Genomic DNA, 14,452 nt, shown 5'->3' on the forward strand with positions numbered 1-14,452 from the left:
ACGTTCAGGTAAGACCACCTCTCTTACACCTGTGTAGTGAGTACACCTGACGAGGACACCTGTGCAGTGAGCAGTGAGTACATTGCAATCTATTGCAGACTAATAGCAATAGGATTTGTAGCACATTGTCATATGTTTTTCAATGTGCAATTATCATCAAATTTATCAACTAATATCATTTTATGAGTATTCTGTATTTCGTAGTTCTTGATCATTAAATCCTGGCAACATTATGTCACTGCTCTTACAGTATGTTGACGTGCTTTAGGCCTGATGAGTCATGATTGATATGACACTTGTGTAAGACTGAATAATGACACCCCTTGCCTTATGACCAACTGCTGTACCTGTGTTGTCAGCAGTTGACCTGGATCATTGCATAGCTACTGTACCCTGCCTGTGCCTGTGTTGCCAGCTGACTTGGGTCCCTGCGTAGCTTCTTTTGCACTCCTGGACATGGAGAGGAGAGGGATACTCGGCTGCCTCGCGGCTCTTCTTCTGTGTGGTGAGTCCAACACGCGCCTTAACCTTTCTGGGCCTTCTGCGCAATGACTGACCAGTGTTGAGGTGATGCAGCATACATTTTATTGGTAACACTTTATTTTAAGGTTAACATGTTAACCACTAACTGTCTGTATAAATGATTAATAAGACATGTATACTAAGCAAAATCAATCATTTGTTAGATGTGTATTCATTAATTTATTGTTGGGAATAAGGCCTTTTATTACTTAGGCTAGGGTCATTAGTGGGTATGAAGTCAAGTCAGTTTTTATTGTCAGTTACCTCATATGCACAGGTCAGACAAGGAAATTGAAATTACATCCTGAAATACAGTGTAAATAGATAATACTACATATTGATACATGTAGAGATACAATAATAAAGAAATATGCAGAGTTATTAGAATGAATGTTAGTATAAATGTTCATGGTCAATTGTATGCCATGACATGATAGCCCTGGATCGCCCATATCTGTAGAATTAACCTGAATAAAGTAGGTCTCTACTGCACATGGTATGTGAGTTTTAAAGCATTGTTCAAATTCAGTTTTAAAACAAATTGGCATTTGAACAATAGAATAGAATTTGAAAAACTTGAAAAGTGACTTTCACTACACATTTCAAAATGAACATTGTGTGTTTCTTAATAATATGTAAGTGTACTCTACTGTGAGTTATAGTGAAAGGGCTTGGGCTGATGTTAGATATGTACAGTCAACTTGAGGACTATGGGAAACAAAGTGTGATAAATTCATACTTAAACTTCAAATTTGTCTCATAGTGGTAATGTGCTCTACCTCAAACTGTCACGATAGCTGTTAATTTACAGTGGCCCGGTGGAATGTGTTTTATAAGCTACATCTCAAACTATTTATTAAAAGACCTCTTACCTTATCGAGAGTAAATGGCTTTTAAAAAAGCCTTTTTGAAAGCTCATATCAATGCCTGATTAAAGTAATCAGCCACGGTTTCTGGGAACAGGTGTTGCTGTGCTTGTTTACTAATGTGTAATAAATGGCCTTATTGTCCAGTAAAGAGTATCCAATGACCTTATTGTTAGCACAGCAGAGTAAAGACTGTGAATCAGATTGGGCTCCTCCTAACACCTTTGTGTGGTGTGATAAGTCAGTAGGCCTAATGGGCGCAGTATTGCAGATCACTGATCGTTTTTGTCTATCTAACCCGGCTGGGCTGGTGAAACAAAAACCACAATGCCGCTGACAGCTTTGGCTGGGCCCATGACAAAGTCATATACAAGGGCCTCCCACCCATGCAAGGTAATTAGTATGAGAATGGGGCCCCTCTCGATCTGGGCTAGGGACAAGTGACTTGTTTTTCCCACCGTTGGCTTTCCTGGGTGCCACATTTCAGATATTGTACATGTTTTTTTGTCTATCTAACCAGCTGGGCTGCGGGAAAAGAAACACCCCTGTTTCATACATGGAATCAGGGAGTATGAGTCATCGCCATGGATACTGCAATATCTTAATTAGGCAAAGAGGGCTGCAAAAAAGTGAACTCCATGAAAGGCTCACTGTCACTGCTATGCTAAATGATACCACTGGTACCATTTCTCAATGAACTTTTAACGGTTATTTACTTGCATTTAGACGAACTATACTTCACTCTTAACTAAAAGGAGCTAAGGTGCTTTGTTTTTGGATGGGTTGAAGGGATTGAGATGGCAGAATAACATGGTTTTGTGTTTTCAGGCTTTGTATTGCATACTGTACTGTGGGTAGGTTAAAGGTGTGGGATTTTGTTTTTGGGTGGATTGAAGGGAGCGTGGGGGCAAAGCAACATGGTGGGAGGTTTACCTTTCCAAGCCAGAGATATACTATATATAAAAAAGCTCCCACACACTGTCCACATTTGCAGCAACCTTCGTCAACAAATTCCCTTAAGGTCAATAGACTGAAACGCCGCTGACATCTGCCATTCCAGCCATCATTCCCATTCACAAACATGTGTAAATGTTCTGTTTATGATCTTTTCATTGATAGATGTTAATAAAGTGTTTATAAAGCTTGATAGGGGTTGTTATTCTAAAGTGTTAACAAATAAAGTTTAAACGGGAATCTAACCTCGAAATCCTCTCTTCATGGTTCATGTCCACAGGGCCTGCCTCTATGTATATGAATAAAGTTTAGATGGGAGTCCTATCTTGATATCCTATCTCTTCAGGGTCCAGCTTCACAGGGCCTGCCTCTATATGTGAATAAAGTTTCAATGGGAGCCTAATCTCAATTTCTTCTCTTCAGGGTTCAGGTCCACAGAGCCTGCTGCTATGTATTGAATAAAGTTTCAATGGGAGCCTAATCTCAATTTCTTCTCTTCAGGGTTCAGGTCCACAGAGCCTGCTGCTATGTATTGAATAAAGTTTAAATGGGAGTCTAATCTCGATATCCTCTCCTCAGGGTTCAGCTCCGCAGGTGCTGCTGTCTTCCCCACGGAGACAGGTGTGTGCTGGGCCATGGGCGACCCCCACTACCGCTCCTTTGACGGGAACTACTTCAGCTTCATGGGGAACTGCTCGTACATCCTGGCCAAGAACTGCCTGGTGGACGAGACACACCCGGCCTTCGAGGTGTCGGTGAAGAACGAGCGGAGCGCCAAGTCACAGCTCACGGCGGTCGGGGAGGTCACCGTGAAGGTGTACGGCCAGGTCATACAGCTGGTGCGCAACGAACTCAGCATGGCCAGGGTGAGTTATCATTTTTATTATGTGTTTGTTTTGTTGTACCTTGCAGATGAACCATAAGGTGTGAAACCTCCTCATTCATCAGCCTGAAGCATTACAATCGCCCATTACAATTACCCCTTACTCATCACTGGTCCATCACTGTCACTCACCAATGTTGAAAGCTCAGTTATTATTTAGTAGGCTACTTCATCACTTTGTTATTGGTTCATCAGTGTTACTTGTCCTGTCTTGCACTTTGATGTCAGTTTGTTCATGTCAGTCCCGTGTATGTCTATGTCCTTTCATGGTAGAGAGAGGAACGTAATTTTGATTTCTTTGTATGACCTGTGCATATGAAGAAACTGACAATAAAAGCTGACTTGGACTCTGTAGAAGACACGCACTGTGTGACGGAGCTCATCTTGCACCTGTTCACCCCCCTCGGGGATCGAACGTGCGACCTCGTCAACTACAACGGTTCGGCAATGGGAGACACAGTACGATACCGCTGGGCCAAGAGACTAGTCTCTCGGCCCAACGGCACGAGACTGTATGAGGCTATCGGAGGGAGGTTTACCAACGTTCCACGCCAACTCTGTGCTAGTTAGCCTCCGTTACACTCTCCCCCTTAAACCTCACTCCCATCCCGGCTCAGCGGCACCACTGCGACGGAGCTCATCTTGCACCTGTTCACCCCCCTCAGGGATTGAACGTGCGACCTCGTCAACTACAACGGTTCGGCAATGGGAGACACAGTACGATACCGCTGGGCCAAGAGACTAGTCTCTCGGCCCAACGGCACGAGACTGTATGAGGCTATCGGAGGGAGGTTTACCAACGTTCCACGCCAACTCTGTGCTAGTTAGCCTCCGTTACAACTGCGCCGAAACGTCAGTCTTTATGTTTGCACCACAATAAAATAACTAAAAAGTATCTGAGTGCTCCAGTCATCCCTGGCCTAGTCTTTTTGAAGTGGACCAGTTTACTTTCCAAAAGCTAACTTGACTTGACTTGACTGTATATACGATAATGTTTGTTTGTTTGTTTGTTTGTACCCTGCAGGTGAACTACGAGGTGTGGAACCTGCCCATCAGTCTGCAGTCCTCTAAGGTGCAGCTGCTGCAGAGCGGGCTGTCGGTGGTCCTGTGGACTGACTTTGGCCTGACGGTGCAGTACAACTGGGGCCAGTATGTGACCGTCACTGTGCCCAGCAGCTTCATGTCCCGACTGTGTGGCCTCTGCGGCGACTTCGACGGCAACAAGGACAATGACCTCGTCAAGCAGGATGGTTTCGAGGCAGAGAGCATCCAGGAGCTCGGAAACAGCTGGATTGTGCCTGACTTTAACGGTGAAATACTATTTATTATTACAATCTTAATATATCTATAGCAATATAATATAATAATGGGTAACACTTTATAATAATGTCTGCTTAGTAAACACTTAGTTAATAATTTACTAATGATGAACAAAACATTAACAAATGTTTTTATCATTAACTAAGTTTTATCAATGCTTTGTAAAATATCTACAAATAATATATACAAGATTTCACATACCTTATAACAGAGCATTTTATTCATTTACAAGCAATTTGTAAATGTTTGATAAATATAAGATATTCACATAACATTTCCTAGTCATTTACAAACATTTGTTAACATTTCCTAGTCATTTACAAACATTTGTTAATGTTTTGTTCATCAATAGTTAATTATTTATTAAGTCTTTATAATGCTTTTTTGCATCCATTATTATAAAGTGTTACCTAATAATGTAATATACTGTATTAACCTCAGGTGAATGTGAGGCATACAATACGAAGCACTTTGAGTGGTCGGACGAGTGGAAACGTGCTATATAAATGCAGCCCATGTAACATTTACCATTTGCTTAAAAGGCGTCCAGTACTGCCGCGACGAATGCACAGGCAACTGTGGTGGCTGCAGCTTCTTCCAGAGCCTGGAGGCGGAGGTGTTCTGCGGCGTCATGACACCCATCCTACAGCTGCAGTTCAAGGACTGCCATAGCGTTATCAACCCCAGTGTCTTCTTCGACATGTGCAAGTATGACCACTGCAGGGGCGGGGACATGAAGGACTACATCTGCGACATGCTGACGGTCTACACCGATGCCTGCCAGAGGGCTGGGGTGCAGGTCCTGGACTGGAGGCACCTTGCTCGCTGCCGTAAGTCACTTTTTAACCACTATGCCACACAGTCGTAAGTCACCTTTAATCATCTTTCTCACTGCCGTAAGTCACCTTTTAATCACCTTTCTCACTGCCGTAAGTCACCTTTTAATCACCTTTCTCACTGCAGTAAGTCACCTTTTAACCACCTTGCTCATTGCCGTACAGTAAGTCACCTTCTATAACCACTTTACTCACTTGTGTAAGTCACATTTAACCACTATGCTCACATAGAAGCAAGTCCTCTTAACCTAGGACCAGAGATGGTGGAAATAGAAAATCTTTGCTAGGACCACCTTTCTCGCTGTCTTCTTGCTCAATGCCGTAAGTTGTCTTTTAACTAGCGGTGGTGCCAGCTTACTCACTGCTGGAAGTATTTTTACTAAGGTGGGAAGCACCTTGCTCATTGTTGTTTGTCCTCTTTCTAGTTTTACATTGACCCATGGGTCACTAATCAGGCAAAAACTCACCCTCACACTGACCATTTCGCTGTTTTCTTTAATACACGTTTCGGCCTTAAACCTTCGTCAGGTAAAATTGTGTACATTGTGTGTGCACATTGTGTATTGTCCAATTTCTCCCTGTCACGCACAGCTGACCCCACGTGTCCGGAGCACAGCCACTTTGAGAGCTGTGGGCACGCCTGCCCGCCAACCTGCGAGGACCCCGATGCGCCCACCAAGTGCAAGTTCCCCTGTGTGGAAACATGCGCCTGCGACGCTGGTTACTACCGCAGTGGAAACCGGTGGGTAATAAAATTACTTCAGACGACAAAACATCCCATGATGTTAATTCAAAGTCACTTCACCCAAAATGATTCTCTGAATGTCCTGATTTCCTACCTGCGTGTAGTGAAATTAATTCAGGCAACAAACATCTCATGATTGAGTTAACTGATTTACTGATATTGTATATTGTCTATTCTGTCGCCAGCTACTCAATACTAAGTCAATTTCTTCCGTCGCCAGTGTTGCTCATGTCACTTTTGGTGTATTTGTGTCATTAAAGGTGCATCCGCCAGGAGGAGTGCGGTTGCCAGTTCCAGGGCCGCTACGTGCCAGCGGGCACCAGCTTCTGGGCCGACAGCCAGTGCACCCAGCTCTTCAGTTGCCAGGCGACGGGCCAACTGGATGTGGTGAAGTCGGGGTGCAGCCCAGGCAGTGCGTGTGGCGTCGTGGATGGCGTGCGGAACTGTTACCCGGTGAGCTACGGCACCTGTCAGGTGTCCGGCGATCCTCACTACCTGACCTTCGACGGCCACGCCTACAACTTCCAGGTAATGTTGTGACATCACACCTACGACGACTTCCAGGTTATGTCAGAGAGGCTGTAAGGGTATTATTACAAGAGACTCTACTAACCACTTTTCTGGGTGGTACTGTACTCTAGGGGCGCCAACGGAGGAGTGCATGACTCCATTCAGAATGAATTGTTGTGACATCACCAAACTAATTGAACTAACTGGCATCAGCGAATTTAACTAATTGACATTAGCAAACCAATTGACAGTAATTGATATTCAGCGAACTAATTGACATTAGCAAATTAATTGAGTCTTTTGAACAAATGAGAACAGTTGCTGGTGTTCTTTTTTGGGGATTGCAGGTGTTCTCTTCAGGTTTTTTAGTCTGCTTTGAGTGTGAGTAGTACAGCAATGCACACCAGCAAAGGTGGATTCTTAAAGTGATACTGTCCCATTTTTGGAAATAAGCTAATTTTACACCTCCCCTTGAGTTAAATAATAGGGTTTTACCTTTGTCCTGTACTTCCAACCGTTTTCTAGTTATGGCAGTGCACATTTTACCTCCAAGCTAACAGTTAACATTGAGTCCTATGAGACCAGTTAGCCGCAAGCTGGTTTCATAGGACTCAATGTTAACTGCTAGCATGGAGGTAAAATTTGCACGGCCATACCCAGAGAATGGTTGATAAATGACTGTACTTGGACAAAGGTAAAAAATATTAGTTTAACTCAGTGAACTATCATGTAAAATTAGCTTATTTCCAAAAATGGGACAGTATCACTATGCTATACCTTCTTAACCCCAAAAGAGCCAAATGAGCTAGTCTTTTTGAACAGCTCTTGAAAGGACTGAGACACTAAAATCCAGATCCTGCTGTGCCCTCTCTACACCCAGGGCACGTGCGTGTACTAGCTGGGGGGTGTACTACTAAGATCCGGACCTAACTAATACCTATTATGCCGTTATTACTCCCAGGGCACGTGTGTATACGAGCTGGCGGGGGTGTGCCAGCAGAAGGCAGGCCTCGAGCCGTTTGACGTCATTGTGCAGAACGACGGGCGGGACAAGCAGATGGGCTCCACCACCAAGGCCGTGGAGATGAAGGTCTACAACTACACCATCATCATCAGTGAAACCTCACCTGGAGTAGTCACTGTGAGTTTTGGAATGAATTTTTATTATACATCATATATTTTTTTCTACAATGTTAAACATTAAATGTAAAAACCCTATGACCAACTTCTCAGGTTAACGACGAGATACATGAGTTGCCGGCTACGTTGGACAGCCGAGTGCAGCTCTACAAGAGCGGCTTCTTCGCAGTTGTGGAGACGGACTTCAAGGTCAAGGTGTCCTTTGACTGGAACTCTGTCGTCTTGGTAACGGTGCCAAACACCTACGCTGGTGCCATGTGTGGCCTGTGTGGCAACTTCAATGATGATGGCAAAGACGACATGCTGCTGAAGGTAGTTGCACACACACGCACAGACACACACGGGTTTCGTTGCCTTTTCTGACAGTAAATCAGATGAACGTTGACGTGCGAAGTAGCTTGGCGAGAGTTGAATGGCTGACAAAAACTTTCTCTTTGCCATCCAAATTATTGATTCTGTTTTTGATTCCAATCATTTATGTATGATGTCTTTTTAGGGATACAAATTATCTATTAAATCATTAATTGTTAGCCTATCGACCTTATCGATCGACTTACGATTAATTGATAAGCAGCCCCCCCCCATCTCAATGTTTCCCAAAAAATAATTAAATCTAAAAATTAAAATAAAAAATGATTTAAAATAATTAATTTAAATTAATTTTAAATTAATCTATTTTTATATTCTTTAATCCAAATGTGATTGAAGTGTTCCCAGTCTGCACACCCTTCTTCACTCCCACTTTGTCATGCCCCATTTCACCTGGGTGTCTCGCCATTCGAGTTGGCGATTAATTTTAATTGAGTAGAGTTTAATTGAGCTTCGGCCAACTGGTCTCATAGGTCTCAATGTTAACTGCTAGCTTGGAGATAAAATTTGCACTGCCATACCCAGAGAACGGTTGAAAGTTAAGGAGAACGGTAAAACCCTATTATTTAACTCAAGGGGAGGTGTAAAATAAGCTTATGTCCAAAAATGGGACAATATCACTTTAACATCCCTCTGACTTCTTTATTCCTTGTCATGGATCCTGAAGAACGGTGAGGTAGCTACGAGTCCAGAGGAGCTCGGGGAAAGCTGGCTGGTGGCCGAGGCTCCCGGTTGCAGGAACGGCTGCACGGGGCCGTGTCCCAACTGTGACATCACCCAAAAGCTGCTGTACGAGACAAACGCCTACTGCGGCCTCCTGAACGACCCCGCCGGGCCCTTCAGGGAGTGTGTGGGCCTGGTGAACCCTTCTACTTTCTACCAGGTGAGTAGTAGGCCAAGAACCTGGCTGAGTGAGGAGTAAACCGGGTGAAGTTAACCTTTTTGGTAGTGGTAAATCATGTAATAGAAGAGCCTGTAGTCCTTATTTTCTTACATAAATGATAGCTGTGGGCTATCTATTGGCAGATTTACCACTACTTAACTTAGCCAGGTTTATGACATAGGCAGATGGACCCGTGGACAGGGCTATGCACTCCTTGCTACTCCTTGCGATGACATTACAAAGAACCTCAAGTAACAGATTAACATTTGGTCATTACAAGTTTTGGAGAAAGTAAGGCTGTAACAGAGGCTCTGAGCAAAGGCGTTAACCATGTCCTTGTGATATTCCCCAGGGGCCTAAACAAATGTCTGCAACACTGTTCTGTGCTCTGAGCATCCGAAACGTCATGCCATCAAATATTTGGGAGCATAGAACAGAGTTGCTGACATTTATTCTTTCATTGAAGTTGTTTTGATCTTGTTTTGTCCAGCATCTGTGAAAGCCCATTGGGAAACTCCAACTCCCATTGTCATTGTGACACAGCACTCCACAGCACACAAGTGAACACTGCACAATGCACACAATGAAATTGCATTTATGTCTCACCCGTGCAAGGGGGCAGCCCCAAGGGAGCTTAGGTTAATTACTCCCCCCACCAACCTGGCGGGTCGGGAGTCGAACCGGCAACCTTTGGGCTACAAGTCTGACGCCCTAACCGCTTACCCATGACCGTGTCACTGATGTGCATGCGTTCTCTACTTTTTTGGCATTCCCAGGGCTGCCTGTTCGACGTGTGTCTGCATCAGGGTCAAGGCAGCCTGCAGTGCAAGACGCTCACCGCCTACACAGCAGCCTGCCAGGCCAGGGGAGGCACCGTCTACGCCTGGAGGACAGCAGACCTCTGCCGTAAGACCTCTGCCATAGCTTCATTCTTTTTGTTTGTGTGTGCGTGCGTGCGTGCGTGCGTGCGTGCGTGCGTGCGTACGTGCGTGCGTGCGTGTGTGTGCAGGCCGCTGACAGCTTTGGCTGGGCCAGGGACAAAGTAATCTGAATCCTCTGTCCCACTGGGCCCGGGACAAGTGACCCCTTTGTTCCCCTCTGTAGGCTTCCGTGTGTGTGTGTGTGTGTGTGTGTGTGTGTGTGTGTGTGTGTGTGTGTGTGTGTGTGTGTGTGTGTGTGTGTGTGTGTCACGGTTACTTGCAAACACATTATTTTCCCCCCGCTATGGTGAAGTCATTTTACTAGGACTCAATAATTGAATGCAGTATTTTGAATAGCCTACAGGCCCTACACAGTATTTCGAGTACACTGTATTTTGTACCAAAGTGAATGAAGTCATTGATGTGTCGTCATGTATTTGAACCCTTTAGCTGCCCAGTGTCCGGCCAACAGCCATTACGAGCTCTGTGATAAGGGCTGCGGCTCGTCCTGCCAGAGCGTGGTGTCGGGCGGTAGCACCGTGTGCAAGGGGCCGTGCCAGGAGGGCTGCGTCTGCAACAGCGGGTATCTCCTTAGCGGCGCCCAGTGTGTGCCAGTCAGCCAATGCGGATGCCAGTACAAGGGCAGGTACTACAAAAACATGTTTCGTTACATTTTAAAATGTTTAACCCATTAAGACACAGTGTTATAAATTTGCTGTTACCAGAATGGCAATGACCAAGTCGTAGTGCATTACTAAAGGCCCTGTTTTATGTCATACTATTGTAGTACTATGGTAGTTACTTTTCAACGACTATTACAGTGTGCCACTGAAGGTACGGCGTGCATTAAGGGGCTACAATATTCAGATGATAGATTATACATGTTGGATTCGAACCTGAGTGCCCATTGTGTGCCTGTCAGCCAGGCTGCTAGTACAATGTCAGGCAGTGCTATTTTATGTATTATTTTATTATAAAATAAATTATTAGAAAATATTGAAATGATACATATCGGACTTGGATTCTAACTTGAGTGCCCAGTGTGTGCTTGTCAGCCAGTGCAATAGCAGGTACGACAAAAATTTATAATTTTATTTTTAAATGTTTTGTGCTTTATTTGATAAGACAGGAAATGGAAATGTGTTTTTTTCTGTATAATGGTTGTATGCACGTTTTGTGTGCAATTTTGTCTGTCTTACTAAGTGTGTTCACTTTTGTATAGGTACTACAAACCTGGCAAGCCATTCTACCCTGACGGCCTTTGTGCAGAGGAGTGTATGTGCAATGGAAATGCGGTAAGCCAAGCGCAGGACCACAAGCAAAGCCTTACTGTGTAGTTTAAATAGGTGAAGACATGGCCCAAAGTTTGTTTGTTGCCTCCGCCAAGGAGGTTATGGGATTGTCCGAGTTTGTTGTGTGTTCATTGGTTTGTTAGTTTGCAGTGCTTGTGTGTTCTTGTCCACCAGAGGGCGGAGGTGCGCTCTCTGAGTGCTTTGTCTAGTTTTTAGTTTGTTTGTTGTCTTTTCAGAAGTCAACATCTTTTTGCTCTCCTGATGTAGTTGCATTATGTAAAAAAAAAACCTCTATTTTGTGTATTTTGTGTCTTTTAAACCCTTTCTTGTGCGATTTCAGGTGTTCTTGTGACTTTTACGTAAAGCCTTTGTTATGTGATTTCAGGTGTCCTGTAAGGAGTTCTCATGTGGCGCCTATGAGAAGTGTGAGGTACAGAACGGCGAGAGATCATGCGTGCCCATTGGCCAAGGCACCTGCTCCGTGTCAGGTGACCCGCACTACAGCACTTTCGATAAAAAGCTGTATAACTTCATGGGCACCTGCACCTACACAGTGGCTCAGGGCTGCCATCTTGAAGGAACCAACCTCACACCCTTCATCGTCGCAGTGGAGAACACGCAGTGGTACGGTGTCTCGGAGAACCCAAACGTCTCAGTGCCTAAACTGGTGGCGGTGGAGGTATATGGGAAAATCATCATACTGCGCAAAGATCAGACTGGACTGGTCATGGTGAGTACAGTACAGTACAGTATAGTGTGGTATAATGTAGTATTAGTGTAGTATAGTATATGGTAAGTGTAGTGTAGTGTAGTGTAATGTAGTATAGTATAGTACAGTACAGTATAGTATGGTATAGTATAGTAGTAGCCTATAGTATAGTACAATGTACTATAGTATAGTATAGTATAGTATAGTATAGTATAATGTAGTATAGAATAGTATAGTATAGTGCAGTGTAGTATAGTATCGTGTAGTATAGTGTAGGGTGCTACAGTATGGAGTGTAGTGTAGTATAATGTAGTGTAGTACGGTGTGTATTGTATAGGGTCAGCTATTTGTATCAACTAGACACATTTTAACTTTTTATGTGTCTGTGTCTTGAACAGGTCGATCAAGCCATGATGAACTTACCTGTTAGCCTCAACAACGGCCAGATCAAGATTTACATCAATGGACTGAACGTCGTCATCCAAACGGCGTTCGGCTTGAATGTGACTTACGACCTGGTGTACCACGTCACCGTGACCGTTCCCGGTAACTACCGCAGCAAGACCTGTGGTCTCTGCGGAAACTTCAACGGAGACGAGAACGACGACTTCCAACTTCCCAACGGCCAGCTCGTCAAGAACGTGAACACGTTCGGGGCAGGCTGGAAGGTCGGCGTTCCTGGTGTGATCTGCGCAGATGGCTGTGTTGGCAACAACTGCCCCACATGCAACAATGACGAACAGTCCACCCTCGTCCAGGACTGCTCCATCACTGCCGATCCTACCGGCCCCTTCGCGGCGTGCCACGCCATCCTGGACCCAACGCCCTACTTCAGAAACTGTGTGTTTGACGTCTGTGTGGCGAGCTCCGACTCCCACACCAAGACACTTTGCCTCAGCATAAACGCCTACGTACTCGACTGCCAAAACATTGGAATCAATGTCTCCAGATGGAGGTCGGAGAGCTTCTGCCGTAAGTACTAGCCCGATTATCATCGACTTTCAAATCTCTTTGAGACTTGGTCTGACCAAGAGCATAACAATAAACCAAAACGGCATTTCTCAAACGGCCTCCCTTGGTTTGCTAATGAATGTTTGCTTCCAAACAAAGTGGGAGGAGTTCCCGATTTTGCAGGAACTCAGAAAGTAGTTGCATTGCTCTTGACCTGACTGGTAGCAACGCTGAAGCTTTTGCGTTACTAGGAGGGCACGGCCTGGCTAGTAAGTACTGCAGTGCATGCCTTGCCTCCCTTTGACCTGAGATAATGACCTTGGCATTGCAATTAGCTCAGAGATCTTTTGCTTGCAAATCGGTGTTCCATTTGTAATTTCTCTTTTTTAGTTTAGTGTTAAAAAGTTATAAAAGTAGTGTTGAGCAAAAAAACATTTACTGGTGTACTTTTTACTTTTTCTTGCATTTGCAAGTAAGCCTTGCGTCTAACCTGATGAGCCAGACTATAACATGAACTGTATGTGGAATGACTCATCTGTCAGCTCGTTCACATGGGATGTGGGGGCCAGCCTTGCCCGGATGCAGCGGTTCCCAAACTGGGGGTTGGGACCCCTGAGGGGGTCACGGAGGTACTGAAGGGGGGTCGCGGAGAAAAGGGTTATTGCATAAGAATGGGAAATACACAGCTTTCTTGCAATACATTATTAGCATTAACAGATTTCTTGCAATACGGTATTAGCATACAAACTATTAATGGAAAATCTACCAATATTAATGGACAAAAAATTGTCTGAGGCAATAATAACTAAGTCGCTAAAAGAGCGTTAGCCAAGTGTAATATTTAATGTAATGTAACATCCCCCAGTTGACTGTGTCTGACGTGGTCTCCCTATTCTGTCCTCAGCCTTGTCGTGTCCAGCCAATAGCCACTATGAGGATTGTGCGCTGCCCTGCCAGACACCCTGCCCCGGCCTCACCAGCCAGAGCTGCGCCGACACCTGCGCAGAGGGCTGTGCCTGCGACTCGGGATACTACTACAACGGCACCGGCTGCGTAGCACAGGATCAGTGCGGCTGCTACATCAATGGAATAACCCTCAAGGTGCGTACCAAGTAATTAAAAATGTTGTATATAACATGGTCCCGGTCAATTTTACAGGTGACGGTCACATCAATGGAAGAGCACTCAAGGTATATAAGCAGTCATTAAATGCAGCGTTAATTAAAGGCCAATCTGAGAATACTGTATATGGTTCCAGTCAATTTTCTGGGCTACTGCTACAATGGTACAAGGCAAGCTGTGTAGCACAGTACCACTGCGGATGCTACAGCAATGGAAGAACCTTCATGGTGCGTACTGCAGTATGTGATGCCTTGTTACACCCATATGTGGTACATACACAGTACATACACAGTAGGTGCATAGTAAGTTGTCTGCAGTCGAATTCAACACTTTGTTCATCCACATTATCCACTCATGCAATTGAGATGGAGTTCTAATACTAAGGACAATCCTTGTCGACCTGTGGAGTTGCCTGAGGTCGGCCCTAGTG

General features: G+C 44.7%; 1 protein-coding gene across 1 annotated transcript in view; it reads left to right on the forward strand.

Moving 5' to 3' along the window:
- Window positions 1-362: 362 nt before the first annotated feature.
- The window catches only part of LOC134435996 (IgGFc-binding protein-like), a 51,831-nt gene continuing 37,741 nt past the window's right edge, over window positions 363-14,452 (forward strand). The window contains exons 1-15 of the mRNA XM_063185025.1: window positions 363-505; window positions 2,922-3,208; window positions 4,250-4,535; window positions 5,088-5,375; window positions 5,973-6,123; window positions 6,387-6,654; window positions 7,598-7,777; window positions 7,870-8,088; window positions 8,813-9,028; window positions 9,805-9,934; window positions 10,399-10,594; window positions 11,171-11,243; window positions 11,626-11,970; window positions 12,348-12,921; window positions 13,805-14,001. Of these exons, the coding sequence (XP_063041095.1) occupies window positions 457-505; window positions 2,922-3,208; window positions 4,250-4,535; window positions 5,088-5,375; window positions 5,973-6,123; window positions 6,387-6,654; window positions 7,598-7,777; window positions 7,870-8,088; window positions 8,813-9,028; window positions 9,805-9,934; window positions 10,399-10,594; window positions 11,171-11,243; window positions 11,626-11,970; window positions 12,348-12,921; window positions 13,805-14,001 (3,459 nt within the window). The 5' untranslated portion in view covers window positions 363-456. The remainder of the gene's footprint in view (window positions 506-2,921; window positions 3,209-4,249; window positions 4,536-5,087; window positions 5,376-5,972; window positions 6,124-6,386; window positions 6,655-7,597; window positions 7,778-7,869; window positions 8,089-8,812; window positions 9,029-9,804; window positions 9,935-10,398; window positions 10,595-11,170; window positions 11,244-11,625; window positions 11,971-12,347; window positions 12,922-13,804; window positions 14,002-14,452) is intronic.

Source organism: Engraulis encrasicolus, chromosome 20, assembly GCF_034702125.1.
Source record: "Engraulis encrasicolus isolate BLACKSEA-1 chromosome 20, IST_EnEncr_1.0, whole genome shotgun sequence".
NCBI lineage: Eukaryota > Metazoa > Chordata > Actinopteri > Clupeiformes > Engraulidae > Engraulis > Engraulis encrasicolus.